Source organism: Numida meleagris, chromosome 5 (genome assembly GCF_002078875.1).
Source record: "Numida meleagris isolate 19003 breed g44 Domestic line chromosome 5, NumMel1.0, whole genome shotgun sequence".
Lineage (NCBI taxonomy): Eukaryota > Metazoa > Chordata > Aves > Galliformes > Numididae > Numida > Numida meleagris.
The window spans coordinates 55,148,415-55,175,619 of NC_034413.1; the positions used below are offsets into that span (position 1 = coordinate 55,148,415).

Consider the following 27,205-nt stretch of genomic DNA (forward strand, 5'->3'; position numbering starts at 1 on the left):
GTTACCTTTTGTTTGTTACCTTTGCAAAGTTCCCTTTACCTGTTCGACAGCAAAAGCAGCAGGGCAGGAACTGTATTCCACCAAACTCTAGCCAAGCCCTTCTCATCTGAACAGTCAGCAAACCACATTTTGCAGGCAGGTACACTGGTACACATCGGGAATTTTACTGTCTTCAGTAAGGGTCCTCAACTATTCCTGCAGTCTTCAAACTTCTTTGACAGTTTGATCTCCAAAGCAGGTGACAGTGGCTGGTGGCACACAGGTGTGTCCTGGGCCTGCGTTCCTGCCAGCCTCCAGGGCCCTCACATGCTCACTGAGCCCCTGCAGCCAGGCAGGGCAAGCTGCATGAAGGGAGGGCAGCCTGGGGCTCACACACACCCCTGAGAAGGTAGGGTGATATTTACCTGTCCACCTGTGTGACTTCTTTAAATAATAATTACATGGTTTGATTGCAGGTGAAGGTTTAGAGTTGAGTGTGCCTGTGAGGAGCAGGTGTACCTCATGAATATAGCTTCTCCACTGTTACTTTCCAAAAAGGTACCTGTGTGCTGAAAAAAGGTTTAAGGCTCATGTTTCTCCTCAGTGGTTCCTCAGTACTTAATGAGAAAGGATGCTACTCAGCTTGCTGCTACATTAAAAACAGTTCCAGGAGACGTAACTCTTCCTGTGAGGACTGGGAAGGTGTGGGGCCTGTGTGAGGCCGCCCATGCAGCCCCTGCTGCTGGTCTGGGCTGCCCTCAGCTGTGGGTGCCTCAGTCTGGCTTAACTGCATTTGACTAGTTGCTGTCTTATGGGTTATATCTTTTGATTTTTAACACCGCACAGGACTTGTGGAGAAATGATGTTGTTGTTTTGCTGTTAAAGCAAGTTAGAGCCAATCCTACTCATTTTTGCAGCTCCTGCTGATCAATTCCAAACTGTTTTACAAGCTGTTCTTCAACTGCCGCAGTGAATTCATCTTGCCGAAAACTTTACATAATATAATCACTTTAATTCCAGCCACATGTATTTTGAAGCAATATTTTCTGCTTTTTCTGATGTAGATTTTAGTTGTCTTTTTTCTCTCTTTTCCTTTGCTGTTATTATGCTGAAAACCAGACAATGGTCGCAATGTCAAAGGTAAAGTATACATCTAGACTATACCTTCCAGTGTCTCAACAGCCACACTTTTTGACATGTTACTTTGCCTGCTGTATGAAATGTTCAAAAGCAACATTCTCATGCTGGCCTCTCTAGAGCCAGGGGCATTACTGAAATTATACATGTTAAACATGTAGTTATTCCCTTAACTATTGTCTGAAAGCACTAACTACCAATCCCTGGAAAAAGTGAAGGCATAGTTAAACAGTTATTGAACTTAAGTATGTGCTAATTCAAACATGAAGGGGAGGGTTGTAGTTCAGGTCATTTAACTCATTACTGCTGTCTAAGCAGGCAAAACTTCTGTTGAAAAAACAGGAGTTTTACCTGTGAAAGGATGTAAAATCAGGCTAGGCCACTAATTAACAATCTATTGTACTAAGGCGGCTACTTGTCAGTTAACTATCTCAAAAGTAAAAGAATTGTTAATTAGGAGTCCTATGGAAATATCTTCACTTATTCCTATTTTGTCTCCTTAAAACTAGTTTCACGTTCCTGGATGGCAGGGGGTATGGTTTCAAGCTTCCTGTAGCATTAAAGTGTGCATGCATGCACTTCATTGCCAGTTTCATGTTTAAATACTTTGTGCAGTAACAAAGTTGTTTCTATTCACCAGCACTGGGCTATGTCTTTTATAAGCCTTTTGAAAATCATTCTTTAGTAACTTTCTCCATTTCTAGAAAACAATGGTTAAAGTATTCAGTTATTTTAGCTATGTCTGAAAACTAGTTTGTGATTTCATGCATGATGCAAAAAGTGTGCGTACTTGGTGAAGTCTTCTCTCTAAACTGCATGCACTGCATGAACTAGATTCTGTACAGTGAGTCATGGACTATGAAATCATTGCATTTGCTTCATATTATGTTGGTAAAATCTTTAGGGAAAAAAAATGCAGTAATTGTACTGTAAAACAGCTTTTATAAATGTATTTACTGCTTGTGAAAGATGTTGGCTTGACAGCTCAGAAAGTGATATCCTTTGTTAATGCATTTTGTAAGCGGGGCAATGGAATCCTACCATAAAAATGGGGAGCTCACATTTAACCTTAAAGAATCCCCTTTTTACAATAGGCAGAAGCATATTATTCTCCCTGCTTATTCAGTTCTTGCCTGTTCTGCTGAAAGTGTCAGTCAGGGTGCCAATTAGTGTCAATCGTGATTTGTTATGGCCCTCTTTTTCTGCTTCCTGCTATGAGAATATAGGAAAAGTCCACTAGCTCTCAAGTAGCAGCTCTGTTGCTGCCAGCCCGCGTTGTACTTAAGGTCTAGCAAGAGCTCTTAATTAATTACCATTATCAGTGATATATATATATATCTTCCACCAATTTTTAACTCAAGGAAGGTGGTTCAAAAAGGTTTTATTCTCACGTGCAATTAATTTAAATCTGATATCATATGCTAAGTCATGAATGTTACGTAGAGAAGAGAGTAATTATCTTTGGAATAGAAGCAATATAAGATTTAAATCCCAGAAAGCAAAACTTCACTGCAGTTTAAGCTTGTATAAAGTTACCATCAAAAAAAAAATCTTCTTATCTATCTAATTGTGGACTTGGTTAAGCTCTCTTAGTTTTCTTTTACCTTAGAGTTCCTTAGATATCAAGAATCTCATTCACCTGACAGATGGTCCCAACTAGATGTTCCACTCATATTTAAGCCTACTCAATATTCAAAAGCTAATTGCTCCAATTATGTAGAGAAGTAGAGCTGAAAAAAAATGCAGTCTATTCCTGCCCAGCACACACCAGCCAGATCACCCCCTTTGCTAATTTCTCAGATCACTGTGAGCCCTGCTTTATTTTGAAGAACACTTTTTATAGAAAAAAAAGTAGATGGTGGAAAAGATGGATTCAGGTCCTACCTGGTCTAAAATGTGTTGAAGCCTAATATCCTATTTCCTTGATAGTGTCTTCAGTACCAGGCTTTCTAGCATAAAGATGAAAAGAAAGACCGATTTTTGTAGTTTAGTGGTTAGGGTACTCACCCACAAGTTGTCTTTCTCTTACATCAAATCATTGGACAAAATACTTCTTGAGCACAGGAACACTGGGTTGAAGGGGAGCACCTTAACTACCAGGGCATCATGCCCTCCCTTGTCATCTTGAATACCTTTCTGCACAGTGGTACTACCTTAAAGTGGTCAATCACGAAACTCTCTAAGACTCAAGTTAGAGTATTAGAAAGTCAACGTTCTTTAATATCAGCACTGGGTGCGTGGGGGATACTCTCCTCCTATCACGCATATCTTGCACAAAGAGGTTTTCAGTTTATACACGTTCAGAGGTATTCCTGGAGGTACATACATATTCCATACAAAGACTCGTGGAACCTTCCTTATCTACACAAAGTCTCGTGGAACCTCCCTTATCTATTCGATGCAAAGACACAGACCCTTCCCATTATCTTAACAAACTGCAAGGTTTTCCACGAAGGATCTTATCAAGCTGCAACTTGTATCACTGGCACAATTTGAAATGGAGTAATGGAGGGTTTTTTCCTTCGGCTTACGTCAACCCATAGTTTGTATGAATTTGGGAAGCAGAACGCACGTGTATGAATTTTTGTAAGCTAACAAAGCAAATGAAAAGTTTGCTTCCTCGGCACTCATTCTAAACCAAGTGCAGGAGAAACACAATCCTCACCTAAAGAATTTGACAGACAACTAACAGCAAAATCAGAAAAGAGGCTTACTTTGTTGTTGAAAAGATAAATCATAAAGGTATAAGCATAAAAGATAAAGGTATTGACCTTCAAAAACAGCTTTGGGCTCCAAGTCCCAAGTAAAATCTTGAGAGATCAAGTTACAGAATTCAGCAGTGCCTGAATTTACCCACAGCATGCTCCTGGCGGCTGGTTGCTTTGAATTTACTCATTCACACATTGCAAATACAATGCAGCCTATCCTCTGTTTACTGAGGCTTAGCCCATAGCCTAATTCTGTCTTACAGCCTGATTATGAATTGTAGCACTAGTTCTTGTTTTCCTCTGAGGAATTAAAAAGAAAAAAAAAAAGTAAAAGAAAAACCACCACGTTCTTGCTCATTATCCATTATGCAATTAGGATACAGTAAGGTTCTCATGCAGATATGAAAAAATCCTTAAATTCCACATTTTATTTTACTGACAGCAGGACCAGGACTTCTTGCTAAATCTACAACTTGTTGTTCTTGGCCATTCATCTGTACAGTTCTCTTTTCCAGTATTATTCTCAAAACCAAACTTTCCTTCTATGAATATTTTTGGTTTCTAGAGCAACTCTATCATGACAGTGCAAAATAATTTCACTGATCAGTCATATTGCTTACTTGTACAAATAGCTAAATCCAATACTTAAAAGAACAATTATGATGGATACATACCTCATTCAGTATGGTACTTCGTACTTTTTGTTTAACATGACTCATTAAAGTAATGCAAGATGATTAAGTGTGTATTAAATACTCCATTAATATTGTACATATGGTTGCCCTCTTATTTTCAATATTTTTTTTTCATGACAATTAAGCCAATGCAATTTGTGAGTTTGTGACTCCTCAAAATTAGTCTTTAAATACAATGTTAGACATAGGTTAATATTTACATTGATTAAATATGGAGTCTACTCCATTCTACAATTTACCAAAAGGCATTTTTGAACTAACCAACCAGTAAACATGAGCAATAGTACACATGTGGTGACAGAGCCTTTGCTCAGTTCAGACACTTATACAATTGCATGTCCTATTCCTACTTTTAAAAACAAAATGAGAATATAGTATTTATACTCAGCCAGAATAATCACAGAACATATCATGTTATCATGAAAACAACTAAGGATGGACCTAGTAAGTCTTTTGTACTCTATGGACTTTATAAGTAATATTGGAGGCTTTAAGTAAAGGAAATAGCATATTTATATCCAGTAATTAAATTGATTCTGATTAGTGGTAGAATTATTGTTGAAATGTGGATAATTTTACTAATAGAAAGTAGCTATTTCTAATATATCCCACTTAAACATTAATGATATCTTACTGCTCTGCGTTTGTCAAAGACTAAATATACGATCTGATTTTTCAGGACCTTTTAATCATATCAAATCAAGTCTGTTGGGATCCACATCGGATTCAAATCTCAACAAGTACAGCACAATCAACAAAATTCCTCAACTCACCTTGAACTTTTCAGATATCAAAAATGAAAAAAAATCTTCATCTCCTCCTTCTTCGGAGAAAGCAATTATTGCACCTAAGGTGAAAGATCGAACGCACAATGTAACAGAGAAGGTTACCCAGGTAAGGTAATACTCGTTATTTGAGTTAATTTTCAGTTTTATGAAGCTGATTATCAATGTATTAGGTCTCTGTACCTTTTTCACACATAGTTTGGATTTCCTTGGAAAGTTTGACTGTCTTCATCTCCAATTTAGTTGCACAAGGTAGTTTACAATATTCGATGATTCTGCTTAACATCTGCTAAAATATGTACTACGTTTCAAATAGAGCAAACAATTCAAACTTTCCAGCTATCTAGTTTTCAATAGGGAAAAGCTGTAGTATGTACCAGGTATCCCAAGGAAGTCTATTAATTTCTGTAATTCATGCCAGCAAAAAATATTGGTTTTGTTTTTCCTTCTTAATTTTGTGAATCATTGATTAGTGCAGGACGCAATATGATAACAAATCATAAGTGTCTGCCACTGTTTAGGTATCATAGTTTTGTATTTCTCCCCAGGTCTTTGTCTTTTTATAATGCTTTTTCCTGTGGGTAGCTTTTCCATAAGCGTACATCAAAAAGGTTGTCAAAATGAAAAGCAGGTACCTTTGAACTGGATGTATGATATCTTCTGTCATCCGTGGGAATGAGGCATGCTACCAAATCTGAAATTAATTCAAGATAATGTTGTTTTGATTGACATCTATTTTAGAAAGATAGGCTTGTGCTGGTGCTTATAAACAGGTAAGTTTAAAGTCTAGCATACTGCTAACTGAATTGTGCCATTTCAATCTCTGCTTCTTGTACAGAAGGTTAGAATTCATTATCGCAATACACAACTGGAAAGATTTTACTTTCTAAGTCAGTGCTTCTTGAGCAGAGATTTCTCATCTCAGTGTGCTAGCTCACACATGCAGAGAAAGGGAGTGCATATGATCCTGAGAGGAAACATGAGAGGGACAAGGGAGTTCTTTCCTGCTTTTTTGTCCTTGTCAGTTAGTGAGGATAAGGGCCAATATATACACAGTTTTCTCTGTGTGCAAACAGCATGCATACTGTTTACACATACAGGTACACTATGCATTTTACAGGTATGTATATTTAGGAAACTGCAATATGAAAGCACACTGTCAAATATTCTCATTAAAGTATAATATTCACATAAATACATTATGTTCTATGACAGAATGACTGTTCTGGAGTTATAAATCAACAACCTACAGAAACAGACTCTATAGAATCTAGTGTCCGGTTGCTAGTTTGTGCAAAGATCTTCACAGTAAAGCAGTATACTATTCACCATTTTATGAATTTTTACAGTATTAACTTTTCAATTTGTTAGCTCTCTGATGTACACAGGACAATACAGACATATTGCCATTCATTTCTAGGTAGCGGTTTGCAGGAATCAGTTTTTATTCTTCAGGCAAACAAAGGATCCAATGGTTATTTCAGTATTTTTACTTGTTTATTAATGAAATTAAAATATCAGAATTATACTTAGTGTCTGTTAGGTACCGACTTCCTTGGAAAACCTAATTCAACTTTGTCTTATAGAGTCAAATTCCACAAGTTTACACTGCACAAATAACACAGTTGCTGATGTACTCTGATGTGCCTAAATGGGTAGAACGCACTGGGGATATAACGAAAGGTCCAGATCAGTTTTAAGTATGAGCTAAGCTCCAAGTTTCATCACCTGTTATTGATGTGTAGGACATATGCAAAAAATTTAAGGGCTGGATATTTGATTGAATGCCTAAATTTCAACCAAATCTTTAGAGGGTTGATCCTAAGTGGTTTTAAGCAAATTGTTGAAGACCGTAGAGAGACTTCCTGCTCTTGATTCACTACAAGGTTAAAAATATTATCTTCCAAAATTTCTTGTCACTACATCTGTGAAAGACAGTTTTGCCTGATACATTTTAAGGAACGCTTCTACAGATCACTTTGCTAGTAGAATGAAGTAAGTAGTAAACTCCAGCACAGCAGGTAGCAAAGAGCTAGAGAAGAAAATAAAATGATGAAAAAAAGCATATTTCTTCAGCCTAAGAGAAATACAGGACCCTCTGAAGGCAACAGTCTTCAGCTAAATTCAGATTCAATTTTACATTTGTATTGTAATAATGTATGAAGACTGGTGAGGACAGGCTACCGGTATGCAGGATGCTTGAAAAAAAATAAAGATGAGATACAACAGTCTTTATCCAAAAGAATTCCTTTAGTCTCTGTAAGCACAGAGTCATCCCTCAAGTGTCCATCCACTGACAGACTGAAGGTTAGAAGTGTTTTGTATTAGAATACAGGTAGAAATTCCATCATTAAAATCTTGCCAAAAATGTCTTTCAACTTACTACTATCCTGCCTTCCCTAGACCAGACTGTACATTCTCTACATTACCACTATGCCAGATAGTTTCTGTACTTCTACTCCCTTTGACAGATACAAAAATGAATGTATTGTACACCCTCCTAGAGAAACAGAGATAGAAGTTCTATCAGTTCTATCTTGAGATCAGTTAGTGCCTAAAATATAATTGGATTTTTATCTTTCATATATTTTGTCTGTGATAGCCAACTTGAATCTACAACCATTGTACTTTCTTTCTTCCTTGGTCAGCTGTGAAAGATTTAATCTCTTCCAGATCCATTTTGATATGTTTTTAATTATTCATTACAGTTATACATAGAAATCTCTTCAAAGATAATATGGCAAAAAGTCAAGTTTCATTAAAAAGACTAATTTTTAAAAGTTATGTGAGCATGAGTCAAGCTTTATTGTTTTTTTCAAAATTCTGACTGGATGATTAGTGCCAGACTGACAAGTTTATATCTAATAATGGAACTATTATGGGGAAAAAAATATCTATGTTTATTCTCCAAACAACATCATATTATGAAGTTCATATTATGAAAATTCCAGTAGAAATGTCTTGGATCAGCTAAAACTTCCAGGAACATTGAAGATAAGTACATTTAAAATTAAATTTGATTTGTGCTATATACTCATGTTGGCATAGTCATCTGATACGTAAATCTGTGAAACAGCATCAAAAAGAAAAAAAAAGAAAATTACTATAAAATGTCCATGGTAAGTTAAAAGGTCAACTTTAATCAGAGGCCACTTCTAGTCACATATGTCACCACTCCATGCTGTGTATCACCATCTCCTTTCCTCCGCTTTGCTGGGAAATTCATTCTTACTGCTATAACATGACGTTTTTACTACTGTGGCTTCTTTCACTGTCTGCAACTCAAAATTTAGACACATGCACTCTGGTACCACAGTGAGGTATCACTGAGCCTCACAGCTGTATCACTGTACTGTGGATTCTCTGTAATGTCTCAGTAACAGCAAACCAAGTATCACCATCTTATGATTCAAGAATGAGTTCCCGTTCCCAGAGGTAACAGTTGTATTACTTGTATCATCTTCACAATTTAGAGAAGGTATTTAAGCAGAAAAGATAGTTAAAAAGGAGCAGTTAGCACGTAGCTACTTGCACAAGGTAGATGAAGAATAAGAAATGAAAGAAACAGAGTAGTCATGGTTGTTCTGTTTAGAGAGACAGATGCTTTAGCAAATGAGATTTTATTGGAATAAATTAGGAGCAGACTGAAAAAAAGTTTAGAAAAGAATTTCAAAAGGTACAGAAGCTGTGGGACAGTGGTTGATCTTGAGTTAAAAATAAAACTTTAAAATGTAGATGGAGAAAATGCGATTTCATTGTAGAATTGCTTAATAAATAAAATTCTCAACATCAGACATTTTAAGTAATATGATAAGTAATTCTAATTGAAAAGAGCTAGGTTATAAATTCTACTGTCAGGACCCTTCAAATATTGTTTTACTACTTAAGAGGAGTATTCAGGACATTATGTAGACATTAAAATTGCAGTCACTATATAGCTTGCAGTAACACTTCTGTCACATGCTTCACTGCAAGCTATATAGTAACAGCAATTTTAATCTCTTCATAATGTCCGGAATGTCCTTTGGTTTAGCTGACTAAAACTCCTTGTGTAATGCAGAGAACCATCACTTCTGCATAACATTGACTTTTACCCATATGAATAGCCCAGCAGTAGCTGCCAGATAGCCCTTATTGAATAACTGGCTTTGTTATATCCCAATGTAGATATCTGTCACTAAAATTAGTGACATTTCCCTTCCACTTTACTAAAAATTTTTTTTTAATGTTTCATATTATAATTTCCTGAGACACTAAGCTAGGCTGTCTTCTAGAACTTACTTTTTTTCATGACTCATTTTTTGATGGTCTGTTCGGGGAGGCAATCTAATTTCTGCTCTTTTTTGCACTGACAGTTTTAGATGGGGTCCTGACATTGATCACTAGAAAGAGACAAGTCTTCCCAGAGGCACAAAAAAATAGACTTTTTATTAAAGAAAGCAGTGGGGCAAAAAAAAATCGACATCTATCCCTTAACATTTTTGATGAGTTTGTAAAGGGGACTTCTGGCCTCAAAATTAGAGCATGTAGAGGAGCAACAGTAAGCAATTTGATCTTCTTTTTTAAACTTTTTTGTTTGATGTCCTCTTACACATCCAGTTCGCGCTGATAATGGCTCCAAAGCTGAGAAATCTATTGTGAATGGACTCAGAATGGCATGAAGATTACATTAGTCTGTATCTACAATTAATCTCAGAGAAGAAAGAATTCCTGTAGTTCTACTGTACGTTTTTGTAATCTGGCCAGACTCCTCTCTGTCAGTTCCAAAAGATTAAGAAGTAAGTTGCAATATCCCCCAAGGCTAACCTCAGCTGTTGATTTAAAAAGATCTATTATATGATCATGATTTCAAACTAACCTTCAGGTTCTCAGGCGAAAACAAGGCATCTGGGACAAAGAGGGGCAGCCTAAGACCTAAAAATAAACCAAATTATTGAGCTATATATTTTCACTAGTTTGATTCAGCTGACATGTTGCACCGTTTACGATGTCATGCAATAACTTGCACACAAACAACATTTCAAAGCTGTTCATTTTGCAAAACAAGTTGACAGAAAGCAGAAAATTCTGAACTAAGGGGAAACAATTTTGATATGTCCTTCAATTATGCAGCAAGGCATACGTATAAAGATAAAATTGGGCGGTTAGCAAAGCCAACATTCCCTTATTACTCCATGGAAAGTGTAAATTATTTGATTCTCCTGAAATATCTTTTTTTTGTTCAATTACTTGCTATCCTTATTCTCAGTGATCAATTGATATAAATTATTCAGGAATTATTCCCTTTACAATCATACTTAGCAACCTCATTCAACTAAATTTCATATTTTATTGTCATTATATATCTGGGCTTCAATATTATTGTAGATGCTGTTATAGAATTAGAATAAATTATCATTTAGAAGGTGTGACACATCTGCACATGAAAAGAAAAAAGAGAACATTACTGTGATGACAAAATCAACATACCTCAGTCTAGTGCAGTAATTTATATCTATGCAAAGATGCCACCAAACTTCAAGAACAGACTGTTGTATTGGAACAAGAAGCTATACATAGTGCATAGCAACAGAAAATAAAGCCCTTGTTTTGATCAATTTTAGAAAAATCTAACATTTTTGTTTGAGCTACTTGCTATTCCATTAGGAAAATGGCCAATGTAATTACACATTTACAGCAATTGTGAATGATAATACATTCCTTGAAGGTGATTGTTTCCAGTAAATCCCCATGTTATAGCTGAATAGGCTGACATCAGAACTGCTAGTGTTTTGAGAAGATTTCACAACATATGGTGGAAATGGAGCAGTCAGAAAGCCCAGCTGCTTTGAAGTATGTAACCTGGAATCATCCTTAATTAGTCCAAGTCATTCCCCCACGATCTACTCTTCTGAGAAAGGGAATGCCTGATTTTGCTGTTAAGAAAAAGTATTCAGTATCTTCTATGGAGTAACAATTTCAAGTAATCAGTGTTTTGTATAAGCTTTGTTGTTACTGCCTTGAACCAAATACTTTGAAATCTTTCTGTGATGCTAACATGGAATGGGTTACATTTTTTTTTTTGTTCTTATAAATACTGATTTTTTTTTTCAAGAGCAACATTCTTCTTTTGATGCTTGTATATGAGGGAAAATGACTGGGTACAGGTTTTCAGACTGTGCTGTAGTTGGTTCTGAAAACAACAAATGTGATGAATGTGTTGAGGATATAAGAACTAAGTAAATAAGACTGATGAAAAACAAGTTGTAGGCAGCGTTTTGGCAAACCTCAGTCCTCTAGAATAGAGAAAGATTCCATGGTGGATTGACCTTGGAATTTTTTTAACTTGGTAAATTAATCTGTGAAAACCAAGAGTTTTGGCACCCACCGGAGCTATTCCACCATGAACTGCAAGAAGTCAGGCCTCTGCTTATCCCCTGACAAGCCCCACTGAGATCCAGCAAAGTGGCAGAGTCCTCTGATCCACCTGGCATGCCCTGCCTGAAATAATACCTTTCGAGTATGCCATTACAGCTGCTATAAAGCAGCTATGAAACAAGTCAGTCTTTTACATAGCCTTAGAACCATACAAAAATGTAGTGTGGAAGAGACCTCTAGAGGCCATCCAACCCAACCTCCTACACAAAACAGAAATAACTTCATTTAGGCCGGAGTCAAGTGGTTACTATGCTAACTCAGGAAACACTTCCTATGTTTAGGCTGAATAAGCATATATTTTCCTGGAGAAAATCACCCAGTGATAGACAGCAATAGCAACTGATGTGTGGAAAGAGGGAAGAAAGAAGGCAGACAACTGTGGATTTCACAGGCCAGAAAAAGCTGGCATTTTACAAGGAACATTGCTTGTGTAGCTAACATTTAGGATACTCACTTAGAGGCAGTCCTGAGTTGTATTTCCAGAGAATTTTGCCTATTACTTATCTTACACAAATGACCATCTGTTAAAAAATTCTCAGAAATAACCCTGGGCACTGGGACCTCAGACTCAGGACTCCCTCCCTCTGAGTGCCCTGACCCTGAAACAGCCTTGGGTTCTCAACTGTCTTCTGGTGCCAGACACCTCACAGGTAAGAACTTTATATACCATATAGCGCCCATGGTGAATCTAGCCACAAAATGCCATAACCTGAGTAGACAACCTTTAGTATTCACCTGAAATTGCATATTCATCCCCTAACAGGGATGAATTATTGAGGATTTTACAAAATAAATCTCTAGATGATATTTACTAGAAGTGTCTTGTTTAGCCCATCTACACTTTTTTTCTGTGGAACTATACTAAAAAATACAAATCTAAAATAAAGCACATTTTATGAATATCTAGTTAATCTTTGTAGTATTTAGAAAACGCACAGAGTTTTTTCTTCACAATACCAGCATAGTTTTTCTGAAAAGCTAAATAAATCCTTCATTGAAACACATGGTAGAATTCTCTTTAAGGTGATTTACTTTTATTCACATAATTGTATACTTAACACTAAGGCAGTGTCTTTTCAAAGATGAAACATAAAGTGTAATAACTTGTTATTTAATATCTTGGAAACTGGCATGAACAGGTATATTCAGCTCCAGGTATAGCCTGTTTGGAATACTACTACTAGTAAATGAAAAAAATTTATGAAATAGGAGCAGAAGATTTCACAGCTTTGTATTTTCTTCTAATCTAAGTACCCATCTTTGAATATGTTCCCCTTTCTAAATGAATTCTGTTAATTATGAAGAAACCTACTTTCCTTTGAAACAAAAGAGCTACTGGCTCCTGCATGGCATAGTCTCACATTTGTACCATTTTGTTCAGAAAAGCTTAGTTTTATTGGGTTTGTAGGTGGTATAACAATGAAAGATTATAACTGAAGGAAATGCCTGTTGCTGCAGCTTAGTCTCTAATGATGTTAGTTGCTGGGCTTGGAATTGAGCAAGAAATCAGTGCCTGGGGCTCATGGTCATCCTGTAGAACTCGTTAGAGGCCAGCTAACTTATTTTGACAAGTTTTTTTAGGGTAACATGCTGACTGCAGCTTCCTTCCAGATTTTCAAGCAAAGCTTAAAATATAAGTTACATATAGGATGATTATTTCCAGATATGCTATGCTTTTTTTTTCTCTTTTTTACACGTACAATATTGAGTAAGCTAAGGAAACTGAAATACCGAGTGAACCATTCTGCAGTTTAAACACTGTGATAAATTTGACAATACATCTGGAGAACAAAAAAAAAATTGGGAATAGTCAATCTTACAGCCAGGCTTCAAGGCATTTTTTTATCCAGGTTTAAGATTTTCCTACCTGCAACCATGCATGTGATAACCTACAGTACCAAAAAGATTCCAATATGTCCTTGGTTAAATCTTACACTCTCCCAAACATGAGCTTAATTTAGCATTACATAGATGAGGTAGTTCTAGTTATTTTTGACTCTCTGGTGTCATGCTAACACAATAGCTTTGTTAGAGCAGCAGAGTGTATCCTCCTCCTAGTGTGTCTTGCCATATTTCCTAAAACCAAAATATATTTTTAGATTGGAAAAGCAAAAAAATGTCTAACTGAAGATCCAGCCACACTGGCTGAAGAAAGGCAAGTGTCAGCGGTTTACGGGCGTTTGGCCCGGTTCCGTGACGAAGGGGACGGGGGATCCACGGGTCCACACCCCGTGAAAAGGGAAAAGGGGGAAAGGGTAAGGAGATGGCCCTGAGATCAAAGAACAGCGGCAACAATCTGAGGAGAAACAAACTAATTTACTAAATAAAATATCAGAATGCAAAACAACACACTATAATACAATTACAATTTAAGCTGATAAATCCAATACAGAGAGAGAGAATGTCCCAAAATCAAGGTAGGCCTTAATCTACTACCGATGATAAGACGGCTGGAGAGCGAGGTGCTGCCAAGACGAGAGACGGGCGGAAAAAGGGACGAGGTCTCGTGATCTGCAAGTTTTTATACTGCGAGCTTTTATCTTTTCCCTCCGGCTGGAAAATGGTAGCAGAGGAGAAAAGTACCGTGGGGAATGTAGTAGTCCTTCTCTTCTGAGAACCAGGTACATTCACTACATGATGTTATGATGTGGAATACCAACACAAAACCATGACAGCAAGTTTCTCTGACAGGTTCTTCATGGCCTTTTTCCCATAACAGCACAGCAATTTTCACTGTATAACCAGTATGAATTGAATGGATTGCTCTAGAAATCAGGATCGTTCTTTTATGGGTTGGTTTTGCTAGCAAGATGTGATTTGTATGATCATATTCCTTTTCTCTTGGCCAAATGCATTTTGGTAGTTTTCTTGACAAAATTTGGTACAATGTTAGATAATGCACTAAACATTCCTAGAATTGTCGTGAAAATAGAGACTTGGGCAGAATGGTAAGACAAAATGTCCTCTTAAAATGAATGAGGCTGGCATGTGTTCATTCATCATAAACACTGTAGAGTCATGATTGAGAAAGACTTTTCTGAATGAAGCTTTTCCCAAGCTACCAGTGCAATTTCAGTTGAAGTCCATGCCTTTTTAAACAGTGTAGAATCTAATTATGAAATGCAAGTTTTCTAGAAACTAAAGTTTACTTATTTTTTGATTATGGAGCAATAGTTTACCATGAAACTGAAGATTAAATTTAAATATGCAGGTAAGCATAGAGATCTTTTCTCCCTTGGTACACTGATCCTGACTGCTATGTCAACCAATAATGGGATCATAGAAAAAAGTAGACCTTGTACCTGCTTCATCTTTATTGCATGCACTTCAGATATTCTCTTACAGCATTTGGGCTCTTTTTTAACTGAATCAGAATGTTTGGCAACTGTATAAAGGTACATTTTTTTCTGAAATATATAAAGGAAGACAATAAAACACAGGCATAAAATCTGCTTTGCTTCAATGTCATGCCATGAGAAAACAATAGAAAATATATATTAGGTGACTAAAAATCACAGCAATAATATAAGCCTTTATTAAAAATACGACCCTTAATGTTTTCTTGTTCAAACATACAAATGCTTGTTAACAACTTACTGGTTATGTTGCCAGAAGAGCAATGAATAGCTCACAAACTCTTCAGCATTTTGAAATGTTGCATTTTCTATCTTCTGTAACAATAACTCTTCACTTCTTAGAGAATTCACAAAGAAGAGCCTTATACAACTTTTGATACTTATTCGGGCATCAATGTCTGTGAAAAAATAGTTGCTAATAACTCCTTCTTTGATAATCTGCACATTACTCAGATTTAAAGATCAGTAAAGCATACTCAAAAATCTATATGCTTCTGTGTTGCTCTGATGATGCATTACATGCTAACATGAAAGTAATTGGATACTGAGTGGCAGGAAGAGCCTCTGAGGTTTAAGATCTGTAAGCCATTTCTTATTTTTTTCATGGGAAATAATGGATAGAAAATGAACTATAAAAATACTTCCTCTCTTTTAACATCTATATTTTTGAGAAAATAAATAAGTTAAAGGTAGTGAGTTTTCTAAACTATTATATATGTTCAAGTTCAGTGAAGTAATTTTCTTTGTCAGCAACATCTACAGATATATTAATTCCATCAAACCTGCACAATTTTCTGAACAAATATGAAAACAATCCTGTTGTACTGTTCTATTGTCAGGGTACACATAACTTTCCTTGCTAATTTGGTGATTCTGTGTTGCTGCATATTTAAATATCATTAGATGAATAGATTTATTGAATTATTTGGTAGTCACATGAAAATCATAGAATCATAGAATCACAAGGTTGTAAAGGACCTACAGGATTGTCTAGTCCAACCACCCTCCTATCGCCGTTACTACCTGCTAGGCTACTAAATCATATCTCAGATCACCTCATCCAGATGCCTCTTGAACCTCTTGATGCACCTCTTGATGCCTCCTCCAGGTCTGGTGGCTCCTCCACCTCCCTGGGGAGCCCATTCCAGTGCCTATCCAATGTATGTAACAAATGTATGTTACTAACTGTATGTTACATATGTAGCACTGTAGGAGCTCAGTCCTGTGAGGCACTCAGTACTCCCAGGATGTGCCATTTCTCTCAAATTTCCGGTAGGATTTGAAAGTGCTTATCATCAGGAAGAATGCTACCTTGTCAAACAGAGACTTATTGGAACACATTTTTTGAGGAATCCTTGTAAATCTTTAAGTCAGAACAGTTTTGTAATTCTCTTCACACAAATAGTCAACTTACTTGATAATAACATGGCCTCTCTCTTTGATTTGCATTGCTGTATTGGCAGAGTTCTTAGACCTGCTATTACATTCTGGAGATGTCACTGTTTGTGGATACCAGTACATGTATATAAAATAAGCACTAGTGAGGACCTGACAATTGTTCAGTACAGGTGCTGTAATTGCAAGGCATCAATCCAATCACTGTATACAGTTGAGTCATGTCAGTAATGGATACATAAATTATGTGGACGTGGGCTTCAGGCATGGGATCAGATCTTAAATTTGATCTCTATTTTATCATGTATTTTAGATGACATGACATAAAATATTATTATTATCTAGAAATCTAAACACCACACTGATAAGTATAATGAAATGTATTTTAATGACAGTCTTAAATAGAAAATGTGAAAAGCAGAGGGGAAAGCTATACAGAGAGATCATTTTGTATTTCTGAAAACAGTAAAATACAAATTTTGGGTACACAGAAAGATGGCGTGAAAGCTTTTCTGTACTTCATGCACACTGTTATGTATCAACCCCCTTTTACAATTATGCATTATAATCTATATGTTTGCTTTACTCTTTAAAAACATCTTCTTAAAAATCTTCCAAATATGGCTTAAATGCAACTTGCTATTGCAGTGTCATTGACATTGAAGCTACAGATTTAAAATGTGAAACTAGCCAGAGAGCAAAGAACCATGTAAAACCCTTTTGGCAGCCTATTATTTGCTCAGTGTTGTTTCCCAAAAGCATTCCCAGCAAGGATTGGAAAAGCACATCTCTCCTCTCTTGGAGGAAATCATCTACTTGAAATATATATTTTAAAGTAGGCTTCCATTTGATAAGGCTTGCAGCTTCAGCTGCAATGTTTAAATGTAACAGTGCAGGAAAAATTAGAGGAATTAGTGCACCAGAAGGCAGGTGCAGGCAACAAATGCCTGTGCAGGCAGAAAATGTTCACCTACACTTGTGAATGGAAACCTCATGAATATGTAACTGTAACTAAACTACCTAAGGCAGACAGAGAACAATTTAGCTGGAGTAATTTGGACGGTGAAAGCAACAGTATTATGCACACAGTTGCTCAAGAGCTGTCTAAGACAATGTCAGTCACTCTTCTTTTTGAATTTTCCAAAATCAAAATAGCAATTTTGTGGCAATTAGAATTATAATTCAGTTAAAATTTTTCCTTTACTTAAATTTTCACAATACTAAGCAGTATAAAATTTCAACTTCACTGAAATTGCTTGGACATTTATTATAAAAATTGCCTAACACTAGATTAGATAGATTCCAAGTACCAACCAAAACTTACCCATTTTTACTTCTTTCCCACTATCTCATTGTCTCTGAAACTGCAGCTCCAATAGCATATTCATTTACTGAATATCCAAAAAACTTTTCAGTATTTCTGTATGTCATTTAGGTTGAGAAAACCAAAAAGCCTGTCTTCATTAACTCAAAAAAAGGCTTTTTTTAGTGGCATTTAGAACAGTCTGACTTCTGGAACAAAGTGTCTCAAAACTCAAATAAGCTTTGAGTTTTTTGGGGTTCAGACAGTAATAACAAAAAATGTGTTTCAGTGCCTACCTAAAATTACACTTACACTTGCTGAATACGTGGGTGTAGCCTAAAAAGAAAAAAATAAAATCTGTTGTGCTATTTCTGACCCTGCAAACAGAAAAAAAATATTGAGTCCATTGTTTAAATTAGAAAGATTTTTTACCTCTTGTAACTAAAGTTCCCAAATGGGAATCATAGGACAAGTAAAGACAACATATTTTCACAGTGCAGCAGATTTTCCTTAACAAAAGCTTATCTTTAAAAATATGAGGCCAATGAACATTATATGATAATACTTTGCAGGTATACTTCATACTGTCTCATAGAAAACGGTAAATATCATCATTGTATCCTAAGTACCATGCTATAAGATTTTAAAGCATATAAAAGAGATGTGTTCCCTTAAATTTAAGTTCCCTTAAAACAGGAAGAAAATTATCAACATTTCCCATGATCAGTGTTTCTTGATTAAGATGTTCTTTAATAGATATCCTTGAAGAATATATAAAAATGTTTTTTAATATGGATGTGTGAAAGTAGAATATAATGCTGGATTTGTAGGGCACTCTAAATCAAAAGCACTTCAAATTTTTTTTCAGTAATGGCATAACCTTATTAGTTGTTCACGTCAGCATCAAGAAAGACCATCATTCAGAAAATTGAAATATGAAAGATTGTAACAATCTTGTGGGGAATTAGGTAATGCCTGTCATCAGCAAGCATATGTTGATTTAATTTCCATTTGCTCAATAATGTTTGTGTAATATTTATTTCTAGGTATTTTTAGATTCAAAGATCTCTGTAGGAGGTCCAATTTGTAGAAATCTCATGATAATATTGTGAATAAGGAAGAAAAGAGTAAAGATGTCCTTGCTAGTTATAGCTTAGTAGCTTCTATAGAACTGTTACACAAGAGAGAAATGAGAGCCAGCAGAGGCTACATTAAAAGAAGGGAGTTCCACAAATCTGATAAAATATCTAATTCATAATCATACTCTCTTTTAAAGCTGAAATAATATTGCTTCATTTTTTTGAAAAGTGCTATCATTCAGATTTAAGGTCTATGGTCGTGCTAAAAGCAGTTTTTTATTACAGGAATATGGCTTTTTTGTTTGTCTATGCTTCATTATTTTTTCTTATTTCTTTGTTTTCCCAATTTTCTGGAAAATGAGTTCATGTAAGATGAATTCATCTAAACATGAGTTCAAAGCTATATGTTAAAGGAAGAGATTGTACATGAGGTTGGAGAGTTTTTGGATTACAGTGGTAGTGTTCATTCTGCACCATGAGCTGCATCAGAGAGCAAACAGGAAGAGTAACTTCACTTTACTTGAACTTAGGAGATGCTCTTTCATTTTCTAGTCACCAACATTAAGCTTGTATATTGAAAACTGCTGAAAATATTGTTTAATCCAAATAGATTTTCTTTTTTTTTTTTTTTTTTTTGTGGAAATACTTAGAGAACATTGAGATTAACTTGGTCTAATAACCTATGGGGGCCTTCTATAAAAATAAGAAAGGTAGATATTTTCTTATGACGCCTCTTTCTTTTGTTCTTTAAGAAAAAAGAATATGTTTTATATTTTATTAGTGCAGTTACCTGATCTTGTTACACTCAGATAGTGAGTGTGCATTATTTTGGCTTTTTGTTTCAACCTTGAATTTCTGTGTTTGGATTAAAAGATCTGAAAAGTCATAATTTTTTCTTAGTTCTTTCCCTTATTTTTGACTGGCTAAGGTAGTGTCTATTACATTGATTTTGTTATCAGTTTTTTTGCATTTTTTTGTAAATTTTATATCTTGGCTATGCCAAGATATAAGATATTTTATATCTTGATTACATTTCATACAATGGGAAATTTTAAAGTGTCTTCAATTTTTATATAGAATAATGATATTCAAGACTCTCAGCATACAAGAACTTAACAGGTTGATAGATTTGCAACCGATTCCCTGACTTAAGGATGCAGGAAGATTGTCCATTCGTTGGTCAGAGCTGTATGTATCACATTGGACTGAGTTCAGCAATATTTTGGCAAAATACATATATATTTTCATTTTATATAGTGTTTCCTAGAAATAAACTATTTTAACATTTTATTTCAATGCATGGACTGGTAGCATCTTCCATAGTTTCATGCATGGTATTTTATCAGTGGGATAAATATTAAATATTATATTAAAGTCTTCAAGTAATGTAGGACTATAAATTTTGCTAAAATGGAAGGTGCTGTATAAGAGATAAAGTTGTTAGTACAAGTTTCACTTTATCTGTTGCAGAAGTAATAGTGACATAACAGCATCTAGTATTGAATAGATCTACATAATGTTAAATATACAGTTCATCTGAGACATAATTTGTTATGAGACATAGGAAAGTATCTTTCTGAGAAGTTAATATATTAAGCTTTGTACTCATCGAACTTCCACATGCATCTCTGTATATTTCACAACTACCATTTTCTTGTTTTTTGTTCCCCTGTGTATCTTTTATTTTGTTACCTGGAAACATTGCTCTCTCTGATGGTATTTTCCAGATGTGTATTAGTGTGTCTATGATGAAAGGTTTTACCTACATTGCAGATGTGCTCTGCATTGTTTGTGCAAGTGCACTGCAGTCATGTATCTGCTGTCAGTTTGGAAATGCACTGCACAAAAATACTGTGATTTCTTAACAAAAGTGCTAATGGTCCAATGCTTTCTGAATAAAATGCATATAGCTTCTGGCCCATGCAATCACATTATGCCCACAGAGTTAGTTCAGTGCTTCTTGAAAGCATCAGGCATCCTTCCTGGTTTCCACATTCATGGGCTTTATATAGCTCTCCAGTTGACTGGAAAGTCATGCTATAGCACATAATAACACTTCATTACACTTCCTCACAGGTGGTGCTAGGATACCTAGGAAACCACATTGCAGTTCTTTAGAGCGGCTTGACAGAAGTATACAATTCATAACAGATGGCTTATTATTTATTACTTCTGTTATGATTTATTACATCTGTGTTATGTGCCTTTATTTAGTTTCTAGTTCTTTGGTTTTTACTGTCAGCATTTGCATTCTTTAATTAATTCACACTGAAAGTGTCTCAGAAGACAGTTCTCTTATGCGTGGAACGGGGCGGTATGGGCCTCTCAGAGTCTCTTGAAACTGTGCCGTTTGCATAACAGATAACAAAAACAAAGTGCTTCATGCAGGAAATAAAAATAAACTGAACAACATGCTCATTAAGTTGTAATATCAAAATAAACAGAGGAAAGGACAAATATTTGTGCTAATTAATCTTAAAAATAAAAAGAATAAACTAAATTTAGAAGAATTAGAAGAATAATAAATCATCGCTGCTACATAATAGCTTCTGTAAATGATTTATGCTGATTATCCCTTGCAAGATATTTTCATTTTAGTAGGTAAATATCATTCTCTCCACTGTCAGAAGTCAGAGGCTAAATGTCACCTTGCCTAACATCACTCAGAAACTCAGTGGCAGAGACTAGACTATAATTCTCACATCATCCAGTATCTTGCCTAATGTTTTACCTGCATATTCTCTTTTACTAAGGAAATTGAAAAGAGAACAATCTTAATGTTTCCCTGAGAAGTGTCAAATATTCTTGCTTCATATGGTACTGCAGAGCCCTTAACAAAAGTCCCTTTCACAAAGCAGTTATCGCCAGTGTGCTATACTGCACATCATCCCATTTAGGCTCCTTGATACTTCATCAAGAAACATTATGCAAAACAGGATCTTTTGAACATAATGTAGTGTTATTCCACAGTAACAGGCATGTTTTCTTGAGGGGAAAAATGTCAGAACTATCAAAAAAAGATAAAACCACGGGTAGCATGATCCTGTTTAAAGTGAAAAAGACTGACTGGATTTCTTTATTTTTAAATTAATTGTCACCTGGTAGTATTTCTGGTACAACCACTTCCTTTACCTTTCTGCTTAACAGAACAGAAGACATTAACACATTCCCATTATTCCTAAATAGTTTTTATTTCAGTACCAATGAACATCTGTTATTTTGGTGAAAGTAAAAATTACCAGATACTTCAGAATGATAAACCTGTCTAAAACTGTGAATTTATAAGTTATTTTGACCTCACTCAGTAATTTCTGGGTATCTGAGAATATGTGTCCCCAGACTGCAGCCTTTCTTTTTAAGTGTGATCTTGAACTAGTGATCATAAAAAATAAAAATGTTAACCTAAAAAAATCAGATGTTCACCAGCCTGTATGAAACAACTGAAACAAGGTTCTCCAAATCAAACAATCCGTTTGAATGAAGAGTCTAGCTTGCTGTAGCAATGGTTTAAGAGTGAATGAAATAAACAGGAGTGCACAGGAAAAGATGTAAAACACTAATTATAAATACATTTTTCTCCATCTAAAACAAGTGTGAGATGTTATTTCATCAAGCTTGAATATCTCAAAATTTTTTTAAAAAAGAAAACGTATTGTAGCTAGTATGACTTCTGCTACTTTGTGTTACAGACTTTTATTTAATAAAAAAAACAGGAAGGTTGGGTTTCCCATCACATGGTGTCCCAGTGTTCAGAGGCCTATCAACACAATAATAGCTGGGGTTTGATTTCATGCTGGGTGTCCCAATTCTGCTCATTATTCTTAAAAGTATTTCATTCTCTAAGCCACCTGTTCTATAATCCAAACTATGAAAAGAATTTCACTATCCAGAAGGGAAGAGTTAATACAATTTCTTTTCACTAACAGTGAATTTTTCAACAAATATTTTAAGTAAATGGAAATCACAAGTGGTTTTTGAGTGAATTTCTAAGTACCCTAAAGTCTTCCATCTAACCATGATCAGTATAGATTGGCCAACACCAGCATCCAGTCCTCATAAAGATGTCACACAAAAGCAAAAAGACAAATTCATCTCATGTTCAGTCAGAAAATGTCAAGAAGAAAGTCACTAATGTGTTTTCTCTTTTTTATATGTGTAACTATGATTTTTTATTTGAGAAAGTCCCATCTTCTTTCTCTTAATCCAGTAAATAAAAGTCATTATATAATGAGTGTTTGTCTTTACTTCCCATTGCATGTAAATAAGCAATGTAGAAACATAAAGTTCTATACTGCATTATGAACATGAAACTCACAACCATCAGTTAGCCTCTTCTGTTGTGTCTAAGAAACAATAATGGAAAAGTTGGATCAATTTCTGCTATGATCGCTATTATACTTCTGTTTCCTCTTTCTGCCTGATTATTTTTTTTTTTTTAGTGTTCTGCTTCATCTACCTCAGTCTAAACCAATCTAGAAATAAATGTAACTTGAATGAGAATAAAATCCAGGTTTCTGGAGAGTAAGTTCATTGTACATATGTTGCTCTGAAATGAAGCACACTAGCTGGAATTTTCAAACTACCAGAGAAGTAAACTTTATTGTTCTTGTCTAGTCTGTTTCCATCATGATTTGAGAACCCAGCAGGAGGACACCGATATCAATTTTATAATTAACTTGTCACGTATACTCATAAGGCAGTGGTATGAAAGTATTAAGTCTGCTTACGAGATTAAGCAATACCTCAGCTTCAGGTTGCTATCTGCTAGTGTGTTTAGTGTGTAGAAAAAAGAAAAAAAAAAGACTAACACCTCTACTTAAGTGTAAGTCCTAGTTACAAGATAAAATACAGATTAACAATTTCTACCATCACCTCAGCATGGTACTGAATGGCTGCTTGAAGGTACCGTATAATCTTTTGAATGGCTTAATCATTTTTTTCTTCACAGCCAAAGGGGAAGAGTGGTTATTAACCCTGGTGTTCTCACGACATTGTCAGGATAGAACTTCATTGAATAAGTGCCACTAGGGTTGCTAAGGATGGGATCTAAGCTGTATAAAACACTTGCGATTAGAAAGCTGAATAGAAAGAAGTGTACTGACCCTTATAATTTTACAAGACTATGCTCAAGGAGCATTAAATTCCTGTCTTGTGCAAATTGAAGTCTCTAATCCCAAACTACTTACTGCTAAACAAAAGCAGAAAATGTTGCTGACAGTGTGTTTCTCCTTCCAGTCGTAATTTCATTTCAGCATGTTTATTCATTTTAGTTACTTTTGAAAGGTCTGATTTTCTAAAAACAGCATTGTTTTTAATTAGCTGGGGGAGAAGAAATAAGTAGAAGTAACTGGTGAAAAATGGGCAGATAATTTCTTGAATATATCGTGAATTATCACTTACTCAAATGCATAGTAACTGAAGGTTGTCACCGTCTAATGTTTCCTCATTGGTCTGTATAAAATTAAGTGGTGATCTGAGTCCCATAGGATTTGGATAGTAATTTCAGCACAGGAGGCAATAATTAGCATAATTGCTGACAGTCTGTATAAGTAGGCCAAGCATTGAGTAGAGGCAAAAAAAAAAAAAAAAAAAAAACCAACCATATCTTACCTTCTTATCCTTAAAGGTTTTATTCCTTCCTGTTGGAGTTCAGTCAGCCTGGAGTAGCAGCCAAAGGAAATTTGTTTTATCTTCTGCCCATTCTGCTCTTGTTCTTTCCAACAAAGCAAACATTTCAACTTCAAGAGCCAGTAAATCAAGCAATACATACAAACATAATCTCTTCCAAATAAAATTGAAATCCAACTTTAAAAATGCCAACAGATAACAAATCCACACTTGTAGAGGGATGACAAAAGGCTTTAGACATTGATGATGAAAGTTGAAGTGAAGCAAAAGGCAATACTTCTGTGGAAACCCTTTGTCACACTGTTAGCTGTGCTACAACTACAGCCTGAGTAACAATCATCCATGCATGAAAGTGGAGATAGCTGTCAAGGACACTCACAGATCTTTATCTAACTGTTTAATTTCTGTTTGCCTAATAATTTTGTAATGTAGACTCTTTTGGTGTGAATTTAAGCCAATGATAATAGGCTTGCTTTGGGAGAAAAACACTACACCACAGCAAGAAAAGTGTATTACTGGCCTTGACCGGGGTGGCATGGAGGATAAAAAAATTTGATGACATCCTTAATTGTGCAGATTTTAGATTTTAGATTTTTATGGCCTAGGTATGGCAATTAGTGGGTGATGCAGGGAGTAAGAATCAACCTAATGTGTAAAATTGTCAATAAATTTATTGGGTGTAGTAGATGTCATGAATTTCACAGAATTCAATCTGCCAAAACACCAAGTAATTGAAGCTTAATGCTCCAAACTACAGTAACATATTTCTTAAGTTTGTCACTGTGTTTGCTAAGTTTACTGAAAATAGAAATAGATGCTGCTCTGATTGTTGACATGGTATGTTTCTTATTCCAGGTTCTATCCTTAGGGGCTGATGTTCTACCAGAATATAAACTCCAAACACCTCGCATCAACAAGTTTACTATATTGCACTATAGTCCTTTTAAAGCTGTCTGGGACTGGCTCATTTTGTTGCTCGTCATATACACCGCCATATTCACCCCTTATTCTGCTGCCTTCCTTCTGAATGATAGCGAGGAACGGAAGAGAAGAGAGTGTGGATATTCTTGCAGCCCACTGAATGTTGTAGACTTAATTGTGGATATTATGTTTATCATTGACATTCTAATCAACTTCAGAACAACATATGTAAACCAGAATGAAGAAGTGGTAAGTGACCCAGCAAAAATAGCAATTCACTACTTCAAAGGCTGGTTCCTAATTGACATGGTTGCTGCAATACCTTTTGACCTGCTGATTTTTGGCTCTGGCTCTGAAGAGGTAAGCTTAAATAAATGAGAAATCTTAAATCTGAAGTTTTGACATAACTACAATAATCTGTATATCCAAATGTATTTTTTTTCTAATCAATTAATGGGCTTTTTAGTAGTTCCATCTTTTAAATTGAAGATAAAATTAAATCCTTCTTTGTACAGTAATGTAGTATATTGTCTATGTCAAGGAATGTTGTCCTGTCAATGTATTTCATTCACAGGAGAAAAAGTTGAATAATTCAGCTAATGTTCTTCTATTAAACCGTATTTGATACTACCATTACAAATAACGAAATAAATATAATGTATGAAGGATTTGTTCAAATGCTTTTATTTTAGAATTTCTGCTCCTTTGATTTGCTGCTTGCTTTCTAAAAACTTCCCATAATGAGTCTAAGTGTTGTGTTGGCATTAACACACTAAAATAAATTATCTCTATTCAGAATTTTTAGATCAGATGTCTAGTCTGTGCAAAACAGATTAGTTGAAATGCAAACTATGGTATTCGATTACAATTAACAAAAAGATCTGGCTGTTGTCTATTGTTATCAAGAACATGGACTACCAAAAGATTATATGGGGTGAACCTTATCAGACTGACAATTCATGGGGCTAATGTCTTCATTCTATCTGTAGAATGGGTTAACAAAATGCTAAATATATGCATCTGAAAATTGCCCAAAGGTGCATATAAGACATACATTGTATTTTGGTAGCCTGACCCAATTCTGCCTTCTTCCAAAGAATTTTTATTTAATTTAAGGTCTACAGTTATAACATAGATTTTGATGAAAACCGAACTGACAAGTAGAGAGTTGTGTTTGTTTCTTTTTGTGATGTATAGAATACAGGAAAAAAACAGCAAACCCAGCAAAATATGATTCTGTCTCTTTTCAAAGGGCAGAAATCCATTTCTTAAAGATACAGTTTTGCACATACTGATATAAGGGAGAAAAATGTTTATCGACCATGTATACATTTCAGTAACTGAGGAGAGAAAAGTAAAAACACTGAATTAATCAGCAATCTTAGTATGAAATTTGATTGCTTTCCTCTATGTCATAACATAGATAAGTCAAAACCCTTCTCATTTTCAAATTCCTTTTTATTAAAGCAATTTCTGAAACAATAAATATTTTTATGGCTGCCTCAAAAGTCTGAACTGAATTCTGAGCATACACTAGCTATCCTCACAAGTGACATTTGAACTTATGTATTTAAGAGTCAGTGCAAAACAACTGGCACATACTTAGAAGCACCTTGGGAGTCTTGTGGTCTTGTGAGATCTTTAAGTCTTCAAAAATAATCAGAAGTAGGGTGAATATTAGTCATGCTTTTCTTCACTTCATTTTCTCAAAATTTATAAAATGAAAAAGTTTTTGTGCTTCTGAATAAAATTCAGCAGCCATGGAAATCAATAGTAACAGTCCAATCAATAGTGATATTCCT

General features: G+C 35.3%; 1 protein-coding gene across 1 annotated transcript in view; it reads left to right on the forward strand.

Annotated features, from left to right (window-relative positions):
• The window catches only part of KCNH7 (potassium voltage-gated channel subfamily H member 7), a 62,870-nt gene continuing 40,603 nt past the window's right edge, over positions 4,939–27,205 (forward strand). The window contains exons 1-3 of the mRNA XM_021399941.1: positions 4,939–4,963; positions 5,199–5,413; positions 25,338–25,763. Of these exons, the coding sequence (XP_021255616.1) occupies positions 4,939–4,963; positions 5,199–5,413; positions 25,338–25,763 (666 nt within the window). The remainder of the gene's footprint in view (positions 4,964–5,198; positions 5,414–25,337; positions 25,764–27,205) is intronic.